The 21805-nt window shown below is 47.3% G+C and overlaps 1 protein-coding gene across 1 annotated transcript; it reads right to left on the bottom strand.

The window, feature by feature from the left end:
• Window positions 1–1947: 1947 nt before the first annotated feature.
• Window positions 1948–13834, bottom strand: TMEM52 (transmembrane protein 52). The gene is made up of 5 exons (XM_081923794.1): window positions 13436–13834; window positions 9245–9288; window positions 8792–8836; window positions 4364–4533; window positions 1948–3059 (listed from the first exon to the last, which is right to left on the bottom strand). The coding sequence occupies exons 1-5, from the start codon at window positions 13817–13819 to the stop codon at window positions 2635–2637; spliced, it is 1068 nt and encodes a 355-aa protein (XP_081779920.1). The 5' UTR covers window positions 13820–13834; the 3' UTR covers window positions 1948–2634.
• Between the last annotated feature and the right edge of the window lie 7971 nt (window positions 13835–21805).

The raw sequence follows: 21805 nt of genomic DNA on the forward strand, positions 1-21805 counted from the left end.
ATACCCATGGGCTGCCAGAGAGAGCGTGGGAGAAATGTGAGGGCGAGGGGATTACACCCTAGGCCCAGGCAGTGTTGGGCATAGGATCCTCCAACCAATGGAGTCGGTCCATTAGGGAGTACAGGGCACTGCCCCACCAATGTCACTGTCCTTTCAGCCAGCCTGCTGGTGGTCTCCTTCCCTTCCGCCCTACCAGTCTCCACAGGCACCAGCCAGCACTACCTAGAACCTGGGCGTACAAGGGTGTGCACATGCCCCAGTTTATTTCATTAGGGAGGTTCTTATGGTGTGCTAGAACAGGCATAGGAAGCCAATGAAGAGTCTGTGTAAAAAAGTGAACCCAAGAACCACCTTTCTGGAAGAGCCCATAGTACCATCTAAACTACCCTGTAGTTATGTTTTTAGGACAGCATTACATGCTAAATGTAAAACAAACCTAGTCCAGGATTTTGTTTCAAATGGCAAGCAACCAGATTTCTCTGGAAATGTTCCATGGACACCAAGCATGCTCAGTCCTCCTCATTGGGTTATTTGGGAGAAGACCCGCTTAAATGCATGTGTGTTTGGTGTTTTAATTGCCCTCCTGCAAAGCTCTGAGCTTCCTCGGGGATGCAGATACTTGCCTGCTTCTTGCGCTCATGGGTGCTACTGCTTCAGCTAAATATGCAATGGTACTCACAACTGGAACTACTGGAAACAGACAGAATGGCTGAGTTTGGGAAACCCCCCTCTATGAATGAATTACACAAAATGTCAGTCAGCCCAGGAGACATACTGAGGGGATGGATGCTCACTAATGAAGTTCCTGGAACTCTCTTTCACGTCATGAAGCTACAATATTAAGAACCTTTTTGAGTCCGCGGCTCCCTTGACCAACTACATTCTTTCTGCGGCACTCCTGTAGGGCTCAGGAGCCCAGTTATGTCACCCCTTGCCTGCTGAGCTGGCAGCCTCTCACCCTTTTTCGAACACCCTCCCTTGTGGAGTGTTCCCTCAGCCTCCTCCCCTCTCCCTGCGAGTCCTCAAAGCCGCCGCTGCCACCACCCCTGGTCTCTGAGCCGCCTCGGCTCCTGGCAACCAGCACCCCCTGTCCAGCTCCAGAAGAATCATTCACCCGGGGAGCTTGTAGCCAGGGCTGCTGCAACAAACAGCTGTGTAAGCATCTGGGAGACAAGAGATGCGAGTGGGCATCAGAGGGAGGGAGGGAAGGAAAGAGGGATAGAGGCCAGTGTTGCCCCTGACAATCATTCAAGGCACCCCAGGGTGCCATGGCAAACAGGTTGAAAACCACTGACATAAGACAAGCCAGCTGGATGAGGCCAATGGCCCATTTAGTCCAGCATCCTGTTCTCACAGTGGCTGCCTGTGGGAAGCAGGGCATGAGGGGATCAGCACTCTGTCCAACTGCAATTCCCAGCGACTGTTATTCAGAGGCATACAGCCTCTGACAGCAGAGGCAAAGCATAGCCAACATGGCTACCTGCCATCGCTGACCTTCTCCATGAATTTGTCTAATCCTTTTGAAAGCCACTCAGGTTGGTAGGCATCACTGCCTCCTGTGGGAGCAAGTTCCACAGTTTAATATGTGCTGCATAATTTTATGAACTGCTATTGTGTAGCCTCTTTAACTTGCCTTTTCTCTAAAGACCTCTCCCAAAAGGTGAAGTCAGCGGAGGGATTTACTATGGACTAAACTAGCACCAATAACAACTGAACAAAAACTAAACACCGGGGACTATCCCTTCTTAAAAGGGCTTAGTGAAACGTGTTTCCACTTGTTATATGAAGATATGTCACAGATTCTCTCAAACAGGTCTTCACTTGTTTACTAAGCATTCCTTAGAGGGCGATTTGTCAGCCTGTATTTCTTAAGAAACACCCCCCTCCCTTGATTAAAACACACACACCAACAATTCACTATTCCCAAATGCACAGGACGCATTAGCATTATGGTATATGTATATATTTACATTTCAAACCAGACATTTCTTTTTTTGAGGGAACTGAATCTTTGGAACAAAACTGGACAAATTTCTTCAGATTTGGATAGGGATAGTTGCTTAGAAAGGGGTTTTGGCCTTTCAGATTAGACCAGTATTATCAAAACCTCCCACCTCCCTCCCGCACCCCCCTCTACCTACAGATAAAACATGGAGCATTAAAACAACCATCGGAGTCAAAGGTCGTCTGCCGTTACATAGCAACGAACCCAGTACTTCAGCAATTTGCTGGATAGTTCAATCTTCTCAGAAGAAGGCAGCAAGAACCTGTATTCGGTTTTGCCTCATTTCTTCACCTCACCACAAGGGGAATATGCCTCTGTTGAAGCCCAACCAGCGGCCATTTCCCCTTGCCTGGTCACAAGGTGTCCTTTCAAGAGCAGCTCTTCTCCGCCCCCACCCTGTCTCCACAGCCATATTAAGTCCAGAGCATCGTTTTTCACACTCGCATGCAGAGAGCGGTATTTTTAACCTGCCGTTCCCTTCGGTACCCTTGAAACGTCAATGGAAAGTTATAACAACCGGCAGCAGACATTCCTTCCGTGTAACAGGTCTCTTCTGACTCTCTCCAGGCTAACCAAGTACATACACAGTCAGGTTTCTCATGCCCAACAGTTCTTCCCACTGGGCTGGGCTACGGTTGCGGCTGCTCTTCTGTGGAAGCTTCCGGAACCCCAGGGCTTCCTTGTACTGCCTCAGGGTTGTTGTTTGACGGCGACTCAGGGGTGTCATTTGACAACGTCTCAGGATTGTCATTTGATGACGTCTCAGGGTTGTCATTTGACGACATCTCAGGGTTGTCGTTTGACGACGCTTCCGGCGGCGTCTGTGGCTGACTTTGTTCCTCAGGGGCTGTTTGTTCCGAGGTGCAGCTGTCCAGTTTCTGGACAACAACTGGAGTCTCAGTGCAGGGCTTGGCCATCTTGATGGCCTCGTCGTAAGATGGCGGCATTTCAATGGCATACAGACTGTACGCCGGAGGGCTTGCCATACTCCTATCCACCTCTCTGAAGGGCAGGGGAAGTGGGAGGTTCTGAGGATACTGCAGAGAGCTGTATGCTGCAAAGGGAAAACACAGAAAAGTGTTCATTTTAGGAGGTCAGCACAACAAATGTTCGACAGAAGGGATGGTGGGAAGGCAGGTCTCTGGACCATTCACAGGGCTTATTTCAGGTATTTTAGGATACCTTTTAGGGCAAAGGTGGTGCACGAAGAACTGTAGAGTTGTAAGGGAGCCCCCCTCCAGGGTCATCTAGTCCAACCCCATTCAATGCAGAAGTAACAGCTAAAGAATCCCTGACAGATCCAACCTCTCCTTCAAAACCTCAAAAGAAAGAGAGTCTGTTTCATTGTCAAACAGCTCCTACTGTTTAGTCACAATCTCCTTTCTTGTAATTTGAATCCACTGGTTCGGGTCTTACGCTCTGGAACAGAAAGCAACATGGCTTCCATGAGGCAACCCTTCAGATACTTGAAGATGGCTATCCTATCGCCTCTCAGTCTTCTCTTCTCCAGGCTAAACAGACCCAACTCCTGCAACCGTTCCTCTTAAGGCTTGATTTCTAGAGCATCTATCATCTTGGTTGCCCTCCTCTGCACACGTTCCAACTTGTTGATATCCTTCTTAAACTGTGGTGCCCAGAACCCAGAACTGGACACAGTGCTCCAGGTATGGTTTGACCAAAGCAGAATAGAGCAGTACTATTATTTGCCTAGATAACCTAAACATACTTCACAACAGGGGTGAAGATCCTTTTTCAGCCCAGCAGGTCAGAGCTTTGATCTCCCCACAACACAGGTCAACTCTGACTGATGTGCGAGACCACTTATTTGTCAAATTGCCCAAAGCCCTGATCATGTCAGGGGACTGAAGTTGACCCATGGGGCAAGAGTTCCGCTTCACCAGAACATTCGTCGCAGGGAGCACACTGGCAAAGTGGCAGCCAAGGAGATTCGAACTCAGCTCATCAGCAGATGGCGCAGTAAGTCAATCTTGCTCTCTTGAAGGGGTCTGCTTTGCCAGCAGGTTCTCTGCAAGGAACGCTGTGGCAAAGCAGCACCAAGCAGGATTGAACCCTTGATGATGTCAGAAGATTGACGGGTGGGTTTGGCGACCCTCCTACTGTGCAAAGTCAAATTCCAACGAGGCAAAAACACTCAGCAGAGTAGGGCCTGCAAGGATTGGGGTCCAGAGAGAGAGCCAGTGGATAGGGCTTGGTGGACTGCTTTCGGACCTTTGGTTCCCCCACCAGTGTACATATTGATTGAATGGATGAAAACAACCCATCTCCACACTGTTTTCCAGTGTTCTCCCTCACTTCCCCTCCCACGGCTCCCAAAATCTGGGATTGCCAAATACTCACAGGTGACGGTGCTGTGGGCGGTGCTGTCGTGGTCCATGGGGATGATGGTGAGGTCGTGGGCATGAGGCGGAAAAGTCTGAATCGGGGGCCTCTTCTTACGGCAGCAAAACCGGACACAGCTGGCGCCTATGCCGCACAGCAGCAGCAGAAACACTGTGAGCAGGATGAGCCTGAAAGAAAAGAGGCAGAGCCCCACATCAGCCAACGAACCCTGCAGTGTAAGCTCCCATGATATTTAGCAAGGAGGACTTCTGCTGCAGTCAAAGCACAGGGAACTGAGCAGGGGCAAAGAACCTCAGGCTTGGGAGCTGAATTGAAGCTCCCAGGTCTCTCTATTTGGCCCTTGGAACTCCCCGCAGGCCACACCCCTTCAGTGGCCTGCTTTGCACCCTCCTTGAATGTTTCTGTCTGTCTGGGATGTGTCCTTGAACTCTGAACATGTCTCTTGCTTGTCTGGATGGAGGAGAGAGGCTGGGTATATATGTCCGTGTGGTGTAGAAAGTAGCCTAATGCATAAAAGTAAATTTACACGTGTTGCTCCAACCAACTTCTGCCTCTGGCCCCACCCACCACTGCCATGCAGCCCCCCACCTAGGGCTGCCCAGAAGGGAATGAACCCTCAGCACAATATGGCAAGTAGGTCAATCTTTCTGATATTGGCATATGGCGTTGTGGCCGATTGCTGCATACCAAAAGCTGCTTAGGGAAATAGGGTATGCTTAGTGCGCCAAACACTTTAATGAGTATTAACAACTATGAGACAGTGTGGTGCAACAGTTAGAGCAGTATTTCTCAAACTTGGGCTCCCCGGCTCTTGTCGGGTTACAACTCCCATAATCCTTAGCTAGCAGGACATGTGGTCAGGGTTTTATAAGTGCTGGAAACCGCCTAGAGTGGCCGGGGAAACCCGTCCACATGGGTGGGGTATAAAGAAATTATTATTATTAATAATATACACACACACAACAGCTGGGAGCCCAAGTTTGAGAAACACTGTGTTGGAGTGTCAGACTAGGAGCTGAGAGACCAGGATTCAAATCCCTCCACTCAGCCATGAAGCCAACTGGGTAACCTTGGGACACTCACTGTCTCTCAGCCTATCCTACCTCACAGGGTTGTTGTGCAGATAAAATGAGAGGGGAGAGAGCAATGTATGCTACCTCGAGCTCCTTGGAGGAAAAGGTAGTATAGAAATACTTAAAACCAGTAAGTAATAACAAAACCCTCTTTTTAACAAAAAAGTATTTTCTATTATGTTTTTATGGATGCCTTTTGCCAATCTTTTCCTTCTACGTTGTATACTGCCTCAATATATTTTTTTAAAAGTGAAACTGTTTATTTGCTTTCATGTTTATAATCGGCAAACATAAAAATGTTTCAGTCCAACATTTCCGGATGCAAATCTACATTAGAGGAGGGCAGGCGGTTGGAAAAGTAACCAGCCAATGTCATCGAGACCCCAAATTACTCCCAGGAAGTATGTGAAACGAGAGCTGAATGCCAATCAGATGAGCAGAGAGAAGGCTGCCTCTTTTCACATTCAGCGAGGCTTCAAAAGGCACTCAAAATATGCGGTTCGATTTTTCCCCACCTGCTTCTCTCAGAAGAAAAACATTTACATTCTCACAGCATCATTGAGCAATAAATCCGTAAGCTGGTCATTCATAACTATGTCACTGGATGACGAAAACTAAACAATTTTCCATGGAGGATCAGATCACAAGATTGTTTTGCAATAATTCACAGAGAGCAGACCTGTCTCGTTATTACATCATGTCCCCTGCCTCCCTGGTTTTAAAACTGCAACGCTGTGGCTCCTCTTTTGGAATCACAGGATGGACATTAATGTAATAGGAGCCTGCTGGGTACTTCAATGGGAGACCTGCGAGCAGGACTTGAGCACAAGAGCTCTTTCCTCTCCTGTCGTTTCCAGCAACTGATATTCCTATTCAGAAGCACTGTTGCCTCCAATGGTGGAGGGCAAGGCATAGCTATGGTAGCTAGTAGACATCAATAACTCACGACTTTTGGCCCTTAATCTGAAGAGTGGTGGCATTGAATGGGTGTGAGCTTCAGGTGAAGGGCAGTGCACAAATTTTAATAATAATAAATAATAATAATAATAATAATAATAATAATAATATACAGGCAGCAACCATCTTAGGAATGTCCAATTGATGCACGATTGCAGACGTGCAGGTCCTTATGCACCTGGAAGAGAGCTGCTGATGCACATGGGGGCTGGGAATAGAAAACACACATGCACACGAAATGGGTCACTGTGTGCATATGCAGGGCTATTATTCGGGGGCATGAGGATGTGCCAGAACTCACCATCCTCTCTCTCTGTCTCCCTACATTGTTGGTAGGAACCAACAATGGCGCCTACTTGAGAGGTGCCAAAACTGCGCTGCTTGCTCCCCCCCCCCCAAACTTGGTTTTACAAACCCTCTTAACAAATATAATAAAGTTGTAAGGTCTCCTCTGAGTAAAACTTAGCTGAATGCCACTCCTGGGTGTTATAGGACTGGCCATCCCTACTCTATGGAATAGTATGGTCCAGGGAACGTTTTTAGCTATTTGTGGACCCATTTGCCTTTTTTAGAGATTCCTGAGGGGGGGGGATGAAACAGGAAGTAGGCGGAGAGAAAATACCTGTTTCTCACCACTGGGCTGGTTTTGCCACTGAGTGGATGATGCAATGAGAGTTTCAGTTGATTACAGGCCAAGCAAGGAGCGATGATAGTTTGACACAGCATAAGCCCAGAGGGCTCCTTCATGTGCCAAGTTCTCAATGGCTAAAGGGCTCCACGTGTCGGCTTGTGAAAGTGAGGGAGTTTTATAACAAAAATGTTCCATGAGAGCAACCGGGGGAAGGAAATATTACTTCATTCCCAACTATGCCAGGATTCTTGTCAAGTGGGATTGCAGCCTGCCCTGTTTTGTTTTCCTTTTCTGAGGCACCTAGTAACACATCCTCACCATCACGGGCTCGTCACCACCTGTCCCTAATCGTTACTTATTAGACAGATTTCCATAGACCTCCAGGGGACAGGAAGGTTGAGAGGTCACCACATGACCTACTAACCTTCCAGCAGCACCAATTTTTGCGCCTGCTTGTTGTCATTACAGCTAATATCCCAGGGAAACACCCCTGGCACCATCAAGGTTGGTTTTCTAAGTGCCAGGCGAAATTGTATTTTATTTTATTTTTCTACTGAAGCGTTGAGTGATTTTGTTAATATCGGCTAACAGTTTTAGGCCTGAGGGCCACACTGAAGCTTGATAGTTCCTCCAAGGGCCACATGCCAGGTGGGGTAACTGTACTGACCAATGCACACATGCAGACAAAAACATTCTGACCCAGAGGACATTTTTTTTCTCCCCATGGTAGTGCTGCTGTGGGGAGATAAAGCAGCATTTTTCAACCTCATCCCAGTGCTGGGCTAGGAGGATAAAAAACCTCTCATACTAGTATGTGTCAGAAAAACAGCCCCATTACAAGAAGGTCTCTTGAGCACCTTCCTGTCTTCTAAGATTTGCTTGTGGCACCAACAAACCAGAGGGAGAAAAGGCCTTTTTCCAAGGCATCAAACACCAGTCCTGCAAAGCCCCTTTCAAAGGGCCACCTTGCAAAGCACTTCAAAAGACAGCCTTGCAAAGCACTCTGCAAAGGATGAACTGGGCAAAGAAGTCACCTGATGTCACGTGTCTGCCAGTTGGGAGCCCCGCCCACCTGTCCAACAAAGGGTGGGGGAGATAGTGATCTGGCCTTCTGCCCAGATCCAGTTCCTTACCTCTGGGGCTTGATTAACCAAAGGGCTGGCTCCAAAGTGCAGCCAAGGGAAGGGATGTGAAATTGGATCCCTGGCCCACTGCACACCCGGCAAGCTTAAAGAACAGTAACTGTTGTCCCTGGCTCCAGCATCTACAAACCCTCCTTTAGCATCCCTAAGTAGCTGCTCCAAATTAGTCACACAATGGCTTTATCACAACCTGCTCGTTTCATAATGCACTCAGACTGTGTAACAGGAAAGGTGGTCATTTGTTTATCTACCGGTTGCATTTGTGCTTTGCTAACTTCCTCTTCAAACAGGGCAGTGAATGGAGCTATTGTCAGGATCTGAACAAGGCATGGTCACAAAGTAAACAGAAACAAAATACACACGCTGCCTCTCTTTCTCCAGTATCAAAGGAGAGAGGAAAGAGGAGACGGAGATGGGCTGCTGGATGTGGCCCTCCAGGCCTTTCAATCTGGCCCTCTGTGGTTGCCCCGGGCCACACCCTTTATTGGCCCCACTCAACACCTTCCTTGAGTGTTTTTGCCTGTGCAGAACGAGCAAAGTGGGGGTCGAGGGGGAGAGACAATATCTGCCAGCGACTTCCTGAAACAAATAAAGCCAAGGCCGAAAACTGATCTGAACTCACCAGACATACCACAGGCTTGTCCAACTGGTTCCCTGCTGAGTGCACCTGGAAAATGAAGACAAGGAAATGGGGCGTCACTCATCGAGCCTCGGATTTTTGATGCAGCTCACACACATGATCTCTCTGTAACTTTTGCGCAATGGAGGACGGGGAACCCCTGGCTTGCCAGATGTTGCTGGCTGCCATTCCCATGGGATGATTCCAGCGGCAGCCTAACTAAAGCTGGAGGGACACAGGTCTCCCAAAAAACCACCAAACAAAAGCAGGCCAAGCAATTATACTTTCCACATCGCAGATGGGGAACTGAAGATAAAAGAAATCCCGGTTGTGTGTGTGGCCAAGGTTAGATGCAAACTAGAAAATTTCTCCCAGGCCTTTCCTTATTTAAATAAAGCTTGCAGATGGAGACACATTCCCGTCAAAGAAAAGCACCTCATGCAGGTTCTTACTTACCCTTGCGGGCTACTGCAGTGGATCTCAGCAAAGGCAGGCAGGGCCTGGAAGTAAGGAAAAGAGAAATAATGGATTTAGAACAGAAAGCTAGAACTAAATGCTGCAGGGACAGAATTCTATGGCTCTGAAACTGGGCCGGGGAACCCTTTTTCAGCTTGAGGGCCACATTCCATCCGGGACATTCTTCCAAGGCAACATTTGTTAGCATGGCCTCTGCACAGTACCCAAGTTTCTACGCATGTTCCCACACCCCTCTCTGTCATCTATCCAGGCAAGCAAGAGGCATAGCCCAGCCAGGCAAAAACACTTGGGATGCAAAGGAAGCCTTGGTGAGTGGTGTGGCCTGGGGAGACTTCTAAGGGACCAGTGGGAGTGGGATGGAGGGATACAATGAGCCCCCTGGGCCTGAGTTTCCACCCTGCTTGCTCTAAAACAACACACCACTCTCAAAAGACTTGCCTTACTCTTACTGGATCAACCAAAAGATCCCTCTAATCCACCACTCTCTCATCCAAAAGAGCTAGGAAGGTGCCCATGGGATGCTCATGAAAGAGAATGACCAGTATTTTGCAATCCCAGATTTATCAGAATGCATTATCCTGAGGTTTGCAGCTGATGAATAAGGAGGTGAATATACATAAAGTGGTACCTTGGGTTAAGTACTTAATTCGTTCCAGAGGTCCATTCTTAACCGGAAACTGTTCTTAACCTGAAGCACCACTTCAGCTAATGGGGCCTCCTGCTGCCGCTGCACTGCTGGAGCACAATTTCTGTTCTCATCCTGAAGCAAAGTTCTTAACCCGAGGTACTATTTCTGGGTTAGCGGAGTCTGTAACCTGAAGCGTATGTAACCCGAGGTACCACTGCATAGTGGCAAGGCAGTTAAAACTTTCACATCTCTTTTAAGTCCAGCAGCTTTGCTCATATGCAGAGCTAAACCATGGTTGGTTGTAACCATGGTTGGTTCAGAAAAACCATACACGGTCTCACAGGTGAACAAACAAGCTAGGGCTGGCCAAACATGTTTTGCTGACTGAGGCAAAGAACAAGGCAGTACTCCTCCTTATTCCACATACAGATGATAAACATGCTACGAATAGACACTTGCTTACTAGTGACAGGAAGAATGTCCTCCATTGTGCCTGGGGGTAGCAGGATAGTCACTTTCAGCTTAACTATGGTTTAGAGCAGGGCTTCCCAAATCTGGGTCTCTAGCTATTTTTAAACTACAACTCCCATCATGCCTAGCTAGCAGGACCAGCGGTTTGGGATGTTGGGAGCTGTAGTCCAAAAACAACTGGAGACCCAAGTTTAGGAAACCATGGTTTAGAGTGACACGCAAGCGGTAGCGGGTGGCATGGTAGGGCTGTGCCCCTCTCCTGACCTCCCTCTGTCTGAGCCGTTGTTGGTATACAAGGAACAAAGGTCAGCGCAGTGAAAACTGGCACCTACCACCTCCCTATCTGTTCTGGCGGATGCACATGGTGCTGTCTGCTACTGTGTGCAAGCAAGGCCACTGCCTTTAGATTTCAATTTCCAAGAGGTAGCTGTGTTGTGGGCTTGTTGCAGCGAAAACAAAGCCCTGCAGTGCCTGCAAATTTATTATAGCATAAGCTTTAGTGGAGTACAGTCTTATCCGATGCATGCATTGGTATCCTAAATTGCTGTGTGTGTGTGTGTGTGTGTGTGTGTGTGTGTGTGTGTGTGTGTAGAGCCAGGGTAGGATTGTGGCTGGACTAAGGACTGGGAGACCAGCGTTCAAATCCCCACGCAGCCTTGAAGTTCACCGGGTGACATGTCTCTTAACTTAACCAACCTCACAGGGTCACTGCTTGGATAAAATGGAGGGGCAGGGGAAAACAATTATGCCGCTTTTGAGCTCCCCGGAGGAAAGGTGGGCTATGAAGGAAATTAATATAGTGGTACCTTGGGTTATATACGCTTCAGGTTACAGACTCACTCCGCTAACCCAGAAATAGTGCTTCAGGTTAAGAACTTTGCTTCAGGATCAGAGCAGAAATCGTGTCCGGTGGTGTGGCGGCAGCAGGAGGCCCCATTAGCTAAAGTGGTGCTTCAGGTTAAGGACAGTTTCAGGTTAAGAACGGACCACTGGAACGAATTAAGTACTTAACCCGAGGTACCACTGTACACACACACACACGCACAAAAATGCTACATAAACACTGAACCTTGTTATTGATTGACTTTGCAAAGTCACCCAATGTAGCTACCCAACCAAGAAGTAAGATTACGATCCATTTTATTGCACATGTCCTGGCAAGCTATTCTTCAGCTGTCCAAACCTTGCCCCCAGCATATTGGAAACTTAAGTTACTTTGAACAGATATGCTGCCGCTTGTGAACATTTTTTGCCCCCAGTATCAGCATTTTTAAAAAAAGAACCTTGTGTTTGTTGTTGTTGTTGTATACACATTTTCAGTGATTTTTACTAAGGTGCCTTCAATGATATTTAACTGATTTATTTTCTTGCATCTATATCCCGGCTTCCTTCTGCCATGGAATCTAAAAACAGAGTACATGGGGTTTGCAGGTAGTCACCCATCCGGCCACTTACCAGACCTTGACCTGCTTAGCTTCTCCAATGGCTACTAACCCCGATGGTTCTGCTCTGCTTCCATTGTCAGAGACAGCCTATGCTCTGAGTTGCTGGGAATCAGATTATTACCCATTTGGGGCTTCTGATTAGCCAGTAGGAGATCAGTAGGCTACACTAGGTGGGCCACTGGCCTCATCCAGCACTGCTCTTCTTGCATTCATTTGCTAGTAAGGGCAACATATATAAATTCTTTTAAAGCAAAACAAATATTCCCAAATCTAAAACTTCCAAGTATCTTGCACGGGGAGGGTTATTTTGGGAGGGGGGGCAGGAAACAGGTATCACCAGTCAGTTGCTGCTGGAACCACCTACAGCCAGGACATTAGGGTACATATCCAGCTAACAAGCCCGGAGTCTAAAATTACCCAACTGCACCCCTGTCCAAGACTCCTTTTCAGCAATGGTATACAGCTGAAAATATGAAGCTGTTTACATGGAAGCCTGTTCATTACACCGGGATTTTAAAGGAAAAAAATCATGCCTTAGCTATTAAAGTGAAATGTTCAGTATGCATTATGACATGTAAAGCAAAAGACTGATAAAATTAAGAGGGATTCTGGCAAAAGAAAAAAAAGAAAGAAATAGGTAGATGATGCAAAAACCAAACCAATTCAGTAACTGCTTGGAACAACGCAAATGAAAATGCCTTTTGATTCGTGCATATATGGAAGAGGGGGGTGCGGCTCCAGCCCTAGACCTGTCTACGTGCAAATCACGTTCATAGGCTGGGGTGGCCCTCTAGCTGTTACTGAACTACAACTCCCATCAGCCCCAGTCAGCATTGCCCATGGACCAGACAGATGGGAGATGTAGTCCCAACATCGGGGAGGACCACAGATTCCCCCACCTTTGATTTAGACCAAGAGAACTTGAAGCCCTCCCAACATGATTTCTGGACCACTCGGCTCTGTCAGAACGGAGATTCTGATCTGATTCAATGTATACATCTTTCTCACTTTGTCCTCATCAGGACGGATAAGTCTGCTTTCACCTGCCTCGTTAACAACCAGTCCCGGGGAGGGCTCTGCCTCTGCCTGCTGGTCTCCCTGCCTTGGAAGCCTTAATGGTCACCAGTTACCACTGGTCTTAAGATCTAAGAAGGCAAGACTCAGCAAACCCCAGTAGATAAGGAGAGCTAAATCTCAGGGGTTGTATTCAACTAAGCTCGGAGAGTAGGACTGAAATTCACACACACACACCCATCTAATTTAGATCCGGATCGTTTAGGGATACTGTGAACAGGCTACAAGAAACGTGCTTAAAACGACAGAAAACGGCAGAGGAGGGCGGCAGGGAGGGCTGTGCGTGCGAGAAAGAAGGTCTGAAGGAGAGACCCCCCCCCCCCCACAAAGGGCGACATTCAAACACAAAAGCATTTTTTTCCCCAGAGCCGCAGACGGAGCCACTCCGATCGGCTGCGGGGCGAACCACAAGCCGGTTCGCAAGCGGCGCGAAGCTATGAAAATAAAATAAACGGACGATCCCAGCCAGCGATCAGCCCCGAAACGGAAATGCAACCCCCCGCCCCCGATCCACCCACCCACCCACTAAACGTAGCCCACTGCGGCACCCACCTCCAGCAGAGCGAAAAAGATGATTTTGTAGGAGAAGCAGCTCGCTCGCTGTGCCGCAGCCATGGAAAGCGAAGGGGAGTCGCCTCGCCCGTTCCCCGCTTTTCGCCCGAGGACGCCGAGGCTCTTTTGTCTTTCACGCACGCGGCAAAAAAAAAAAAACGCCCCGCGCCCCCTTCGGAAGACACCCAAACAGTCGCTCCTGCGCTTGGCGCGCACTCCTCGGCTGCAGCCGCTTTGCAAAGCGATATCTCTCTCCTCGGGCCCCGCCCCTTCCCCATTTGGCCCCGCCCACTGCTGGCTTTCCCGCGCTTGCTTTGTTCCCCCGCTGGGTTGCTGCAACGGATTAGGATTTTGCAAGCGGGTGGGGGATTTCTTTGCACCCATGGGTTGCTCTCCCTCCACGAGGTTCTGGGGGAGCGGAGGTAGGCCCAAAGCGATGACTCAACGGGGTGTGTGTCTGAGAAAAGTCACCGGTTGAATGGAAACGAAGCCAAATTCCGCCCACCTGGCGCTATTCCGCCCCCCCCCCTCCCGCGCAACCCGCAGAGCAATTTTAAGATTGCAGCATTAGGACAAAGGAATTTCAGAGGGGAGCTCCAGCCTTAAATGGCTGGATTTACAAATCATTCAGAAGTTCAAGTCATCATAAGTCAACATTTTTGCGGGTGGGGGGTATATGCACATATATCCTTATATATGCACACCCCCCACAAACGATTTCCCACTAATAACTTTGGTAAATTATTTTAAGTACTGGGCTTCTAATGCATGCTTTACCCCAGTCCATCCATTTTTGTACATGCTGAAAAACTATATGGCAAAATTCAGAGGTTTTTAATGCAAACTGCCTTTTAATGCAATCTGAATCCAATTTCTCCTTAATCCTTTGTTGTACCCATCATTAGTACAGTGGTATCTCGGGTTGCATACACTTCAGGTTACAGACTCCGCTAACCCAGAAATAGTGTTTCAGGTTAAGAACTTTGCTTCAGGATGAGAACAGAATTCGTCCTCCGGCGGCGCGGCAGCAGCAGGAGGCCCCATTAGTTAAAGTTGTGCTTCAGGTTAAGAACAGTTTCAGGTTAAGTACGGACCTCTGGAGCGAATTAAGTACTTAACCCGAGGTACCACTGTACTATGCAGAGTAGACCCACTGAGTAGACACGACTAAGTGAGGCCTATTCCGAGCTTGCATACGTACCACACATTCAAATCACTGTTATATCACTTCAACAGCCATGGGCTTCCCCCAAATAATCCTGGGAGCTGTACGTTCCCCATCACAGAACTACTATGCTCAGCACCTTTGACAAACTATACTCCCCAGAATTCATGGCTGGGGTGGGAAAGCAGTGACTGTTAAATGGTACAGCCCTCTCCTTGAATCTCGTCTCTGCCACAAACTCACTAGAGGGCTGAACTTCTCAGCAAACTGCTTAAGACTCTGAGGAACGCTGCAGCCTTCTGCCTCACTGGTTGATAAGACCCAAGGATTGGCTCACCTTAGGCACGCTTTCGCTTGCCAGCTGCTGTTGCTTGTATTTGCAAATAAAGCCTTGCCTACTTCACCCTGTAAAATGCACCTTCATGTTGTGCCAGTATATATATAGCCTGCTGGTAATCAGGTAAAGGTAAATGGACCCCTGACCATTAGGTGCAGTTGTGGCCGACTCTGGGTTTGCGGAGCTCATCTTGCTTTATTGGCCGAGGGAGCCCGACGTACAGCTTCCGTACAGAGGGTCATGTGGCCAGCATGACTAAAGTGCTTCTGATAAACCAGAGCAGCGCACGGAAACGCTGTTTACCTTCCCGCCGGAACAGTACCTATTTATCTACTTGCACTTTGACGTGCTTTCGAACTGCTAGGTTGGCAGCAGCAGGGACCGAGCAACGGGAGCTCACCCTGTCACGGAGATTCGAACCACCGACCTTCTGATTGGCAAGTCCTAGGCTCTGTGGTTTAACCCACAGGGCCACCCTATGGATCTCTTAAGTGGGAGTTGCTTTGGGTTCGGAAGAAGAAGAAGAGGAGGAGGAGGAAGAGGAGGAAGAAGAGTTTGGATTTGATATCCCGCTTTATCACTACCCTAAGGAGTCTCAAAGCGGCTAACAATCTCCTTTCCCTTCCTCCCCCACAACAAACACTCTGTGAGGTGAGTGGGGCTGAGAGACTTCAGAGAAGTGTGACTAGCCCAAGGTCACCCAGCAGCTGCATGTGGAGGAGCGGGGAAGCGAACCCAGTTCACCAGATTACGAGTCTTCCGCTCTCAGTGGCACAGGGTCCCAGATTCAATCCCCCAACAGCTGCAGGGGAGACAGGGAGAGTTCTCTGCCCCAAATCATTGAGAGCCGCTGCCGGTCAGTGTAGACGATACTGAGTTAAGAAGGACTAATGGTCTGATTCAGTGTTAGGCAGCATCCTGTGTTTCCTATGGAGGGCAGCTGGGATTTCAGAGGTGAGAAAGGAAGCAGATCAATAAAATAATGTCCAGCAGAACCTCAAATGAAATACCTTCCCACGGATATAATTTGTGGGTTGAATTGCTAATAATCCAGCAATGAAAAAGGTGTGGGTGTAATCACCATAAATCAGTGGAGAATCATAGAATCAGAATTGTAGAGTTGGAAGGATCACACTAGGATCACCTCTGCAATGCAGGAATGTTTTGCCCAACATGGGACTTGAACCCACAACCCTGAAATTGTGCTCTACCAACTAGGGCACCATCTTCCATTTGTTCTCAACCACCTCCCTCCCTTCTTACAACCAGTTCACAGGGTGGCCTTGCCTGTCACCTTCCTCCTCCGTAGTCTCAGTATTACCCTTGTACAACTTGGCAGGGAAGGGGTTGGGGACAAAACTAGAATTAGTTGTCTTTTATCTGACCCTGCCATCTGGGCTCCCTGCCTTCTGCCCTCCCAGTCACAAAGCAAACCAGCAACCTCTGCAAATCAAATCCTTTGCTGTTACTGGTTTACGGTGGCTCCATTCCTTCCTGGAGGGGCAAATCCAGAACCCTAGAATTGTAGAGTTAGAAGGGACCCTGAGAACCATCTAGTCCAACCCCCTGCAATGCAGGAATATGCAGCCGTCCCATCCAGGGCTCGAACCTGCAACCTTGACGTTCTCAGCACCATGCTCTAACCAATTGAGCTAAGTGTTTTATTATAAAGGTGGTACTGAGCGTTCAACACCTTGGCCGTTCGCCTGTGGGGTCTTTCAGGGTCTTGTTCTGCCCCCCCCCCAATTTTATTTAACATATACATGGAACTGCTGGGAGAGGTTGCCTGGAATTTCAGTACTCTGAAGACACCCAGCTCTATTTCTCCTTTCCACCTAAATCCAACAAGCTGTCTTGGTTCTAAACCAGTGTCCGCCATCCTAATGGACTGGGTGAGGGTGAACAAATTGGAACCTAACCCAGACAAGACTGAGGTGCTCTTGGGTCAGTCGGAATGCAGAACTGGGAATATGGATTCAGCCTGTTCTGGATTGGGTAACAAGACTCCCCCCCTGAAGACACAGGTTCGCAGTTCGTATGGGCTTCTGGACTCAGGTCTTTGTTGTGGCTGGGAGTGCATTCTCACAGTTATCGCTAGTGCACCAGCAGCACCCTTCACCTTGAGATGATTTGGCCATAGTGACACATTCTTTAGTTACATCCCATTTGGATGACTGTAACACACTTTAAAAAGTGCTCAGAAACTTCAGCTGGCTCTAAGAGCCGAATCCAGATTGTTGACTGGGGCTGGTTCTAGGGAGCACACAACTCTCTTGCTAGAACAGCTTCACAGGCTGCCAGTCTGTTTTCAGGCACAATTCTAAGTGCCGGTGAACGACCTATACAGCCCTGTGCAGCTTAGGTCCAAGCTCTCTGAAATCCATATTCCCTTGTGCAAACCTGCCTGGGTTTGGAGATCTTCAGGGAGGCCCTTCTCTTGGTCCTGCCACCCCTACAAGCAGGCTTGGTGGGGACACAGGAGAGGGCCTTCTTGGTGGTTGCTCCCAGACTTTGGCAAACCCCACCACCACCTCCTCAGAGAAGCTAGACTGGCTCCATTGTTGTCCTTCTGCCAGCAGGTAAAGACTTTCTTGTTTTAACAGGCTTTTGGGAACTGGCTAGTTTTAATAAAAGGGCTTGTGCAATGCTTTTTTACTGTAATCTGTATTGTTTTAATAGATTTTTAATGTAGATATTGCTATAATTAAAACTATACATGTTTAATTTTTTTAAAAAATCATTGTTCCCCGCCCCCTGAATGTTTTTAGCTGTTCTTGTTTTTATCTGCAAGCCACCTTGAGTCCGTGTCAGGGGAAAAGGCAGGGTATATTAATACTAATACAGTGGTATCTTGGGTTAAGAACTTAATTCGTTCTGGAGGTCCATTATTAACCTGAAACTGTTCTTAACCTGAGATACCACTTTAGCTAATGGGGCCTCCCGCTGCCGCTGCACAATTTCTGTTCTCATCCTGAGGTAAAGTTCTTAACCTGAGGTACTATTTCTGGGTTAGCGGAGTCTGTAACCTGAAGCGTCTGTAACCCGAGGTACCACTGTACTAATAATAAGCCTACCTTACAGGGTTGTTTTGAATGCTTCAGAAAAAAATCCAACTACTGTTACACCCTAATATGGAAAAGACAAAAGAAAATCCCAACTCATGCTTAGTTTCACATTAGAGAAGCATGACTGATACTGACCTGAGAGCTGACCTGCTCATCATTTTCCCCATGAGGTCATTTCTTCTGGTTGCCTAAAGGAGTATTTTTGGAGGATATGCCCAGCCCTTCTCTCACGATGCAAACCAATTACAGAGCTGGCAAGGCAGGGCCAAGGGGATCCCAGCTGACAGCGGATAGAGCAGCTGACACACATTGTGCTCCAGTTACATGTCGCTATCCTGAGTCACCACCCAAAAGCAAGGGAAATGTACAGAGAAGGCAGAACAACCCTTTGCAGAAAGGCTGGTGAACAAGGCGATGGGGACACATTAGCATCCTGAAATGCAGCAACAACATTTCCACCTGTTGTGTTCTATTGCATTTGTATTCCACCTTTTTCCTAGGTGGGTTACACGGTTCTCCCCACCTCCTCAATTAACCCCCAGAACATATCTGTCTTCTTCCACCATCTCACACATTTCAACCCTTCCTTTCTGTCACCTGCTGCTATGACAGACGGGACGAAGTTGGTTCCATTAATTTCAGTGGGTCTGCTCTCAATAGAGCTTTGTTGGGTACAACCCCTGAATTTTGGTTCTCCTTATGGGGCTTGCATGGTATCATCCAGCTACTGTAAATCCAAGACCTGACCATTGGTACTGGGTGAAGGCAGAGAGACCAACACCTGCTGAGGGCAGTGACAGGCAGACCAACCCCCTGGGCTTGTTAACAGCATACTGGGGGTGTTGAGGCAGTGCCCAATTTACTTTTCTTCACGAATTTTTAAAAAATACGTTTTTATGGCACAGAGGTATACATCTATCTAAGTTTACAGCAATAAAAACATAAAACTATACAATAAAAGCCATAAAAAGGTAAAAACAGACACCAATTGACCACTGAGGAACGGTGTTCTTAATTGCCTGCATAGGGATAGAAAAGCTTTGAGCAGGCATTTAAAAGTTGGCACAGAAGGCTCCTTCTGAATCTAGTGGCAAGGTGTTCCACAGCACCAGGGCCATGACACTAAAGGCTTGGTTCCTTGTTGTCATTGTCAAATGAACCTCAGGGATCTCCCACTGACACTCTTGCAGATGATCTCAGTGATCGAGTGGGATGATATGAGGCATTAGGAACTTGGCAACTGTACAGAGAGATCTATAAATGGATCCCCAGCCCTGCCCAGCAAGGAGCGTCCTCTCCCCTCTGACCCAGCCCTATTTCAGGCTGCAAGGAGAAGTGAAGATGATGTAGCATCCTTGCTCCTTCTTACTCTCGCCTCCTGCAGCCACACTCCTGACGTCGCTTCCTGCCCCCCCCCAGCTGCTGCCATGATGCCAACCACTGGGCAACAGAGCTGCCCACCACAGCAGACACTTCTGCAGACCACCCACAAGAGACATGTCTGCATTCTAGTTCCTATATACTTTCTAGAAAACCAAAGAAGCTGCAAAAGTGTCATTTCTGCGCTTGCCAGATGCAACAAACCCATGGCCCTGCAGATGTCATAGGACTCCAGCTCCCATCTTTCTTTGACACATACAGAACAGCGAAATTGAAAAAATCTACATATGACATTCAATGACACCTGGCATTAATGCTTTGTACATCAAATTGAACATGCTTATATTCCCACTGCAGAGTCCTAAAGGGCCACACACTTACACACACCTTTTTTCCTTTCCATAGCCCTCCCTTTAAACACCCCTCAGCCATAGGCATTGTTATGTACTGAAGTTCTCACCCCGGGCCAGCAGGGGGATACTGTAGATAGTTCAGGTCCACATATGCAAATAAGGGATCGAAAGTGACGTTCAGTGATTGGATAGTTACAGAAAGTTGTTACAGTTACGTTGTACTGGAGCTCTATATAAGCAGGCTGGCTGAACCCTTCAGTTCTGTTCTGGCCTGTGAATAAACAAGAGCTGTTTGAAGAATTGCAGTGTCATCTGATATGTTCACCCACTACTTAACAGGCATGACTCCCTTGCTAGAACTCATATACCTCCCCAATGCCCCCTCTTGTTCTGCAGCACTGCAAATTCCCCCTTTAACCCCAGCAAACTCCACCTGTCCTCACCCATTCCTCCAGCTTTCTTCCCCCAACTGTGGGAGGCCTAAAACACACACACACACACACACACACACACACAACCCCACCCTCCCATCCCTATTCCCTTACACTCCTCCAAATGCTCCCTTATCTCCCAGTCAGTTGTCCTTGCCCCCTTCCCCAATTCCTTCTCTTTCCCTCCTGACCACCACCACCAGAGAGGACTAAAGCAGTCCTGTTAACCCAGGCATAGGCAAACTCGGCCCTCCAGATGTTTTGGGACTACAACTCCCATCATCCCTAGCTAACAGGACCAATGGTCAGGGATGATGGGAGTTGTAGTCCCAAAACACCTGGAGGGCTGAGTTTGCCTATGCCTCTGTTAACCTGTCCTCTCCCACTTCTCTCGCCACCGCATCACGACCGCATTGTTTTCTGAGAGCAGCCTCACCCCACCCCTGCCTTTGGAACTTTGGAAAACAGCCAATAAAAACAGAGTGGTGACATGCTTGCATTTTTATTATACGCGAGAGACATTAAAAGCTAGTTTACTGTGATTGAAATTCTCCTAACAGGTGTGTGTGTGTGTGTTTGCATGCATGTTATATATTACATGTAATATATGTTATATATTACATATAATACATGTAATATGTTATATATTACAAACTTCAGGGAAGTTTTTAATGTGTGACATTTTAGTGTATTTTTGGTCTCTGTGGAAGCCGCCCAGAGTGGCTGGGGAAACCCAGCCAGATTGGTGGGGTATAAATTATAAATTATTATTATTATTATTATTATTATTATTATTATAATATTACATTTCTCTCACTTTTTCCTCCAAGGAGCTCAAGGTGGTGTACATTGTTATTCCCTCCCTATTTTATGCTCACCACAACCCTGTAAGTCTGCCTGTCTAATTATATATAAATACCTGTCTGTCTAATTATATATAAATATCCTCTTTTTCCCAGTTGGGCCTCAAAAAGCCCTTGGAGGTGTTCAGCACATACTGTAAACAGGAAAGCCTATCTACAAATTACTCTAAGATTATGATTTTCAGCAAACAATGTCATAGGTATAAATGGTGCTTAGCCATCTATGCACCTGTTTGGGGGGGGTCAGGAAAAAGGAGTTCAATAAAATTGCTATAAATTGTTGTGATGGTTAAGAGGTTTAATCTGAAATCAAGCTGGATTTGAATTTGTTAGTGTCTCTGGTAATTTCTCTCTCATTTCATGGATGTTAGCAAATTAGATTTAAAAAGCCAAAATAATATTAGAATTGGAACTGTCGGAGATGGACAAGGGAATTTTGTTTTAATGCTTAGGAACTTGGCAAAGCCTTTAAAAAAAAAAGGATTCTTATATTATGGACATCCCAAATAATTTTATTGATACTATGGCTTAATACAAATTTCCCATGGCCTCTGGCTAGAACAATAAACCTATGAGCTGAATTGAATATACAATTACTGCATTTTTGTTTTGTTTTCACCTTCCGTATAATAATAAAGTTTTCATTCTGAAAATCAAATCACACCAAACATTACAAAAGAGAAAGCACTAGATATATACTACAGCCCCATTGGTGAGATGCATGGCATCACATTTTATTTTAAAGTGCATTGCCCACATTTCTTTATGCAATGAAC

Source organism: Podarcis melisellensis (genome assembly GCF_964234715.1).
Source record: "Podarcis melisellensis genome assembly, chromosome: 8".
Taxonomy (NCBI): domain Eukaryota; kingdom Metazoa; phylum Chordata; class Lepidosauria; order Squamata; family Lacertidae; genus Podarcis; species Podarcis melisellensis.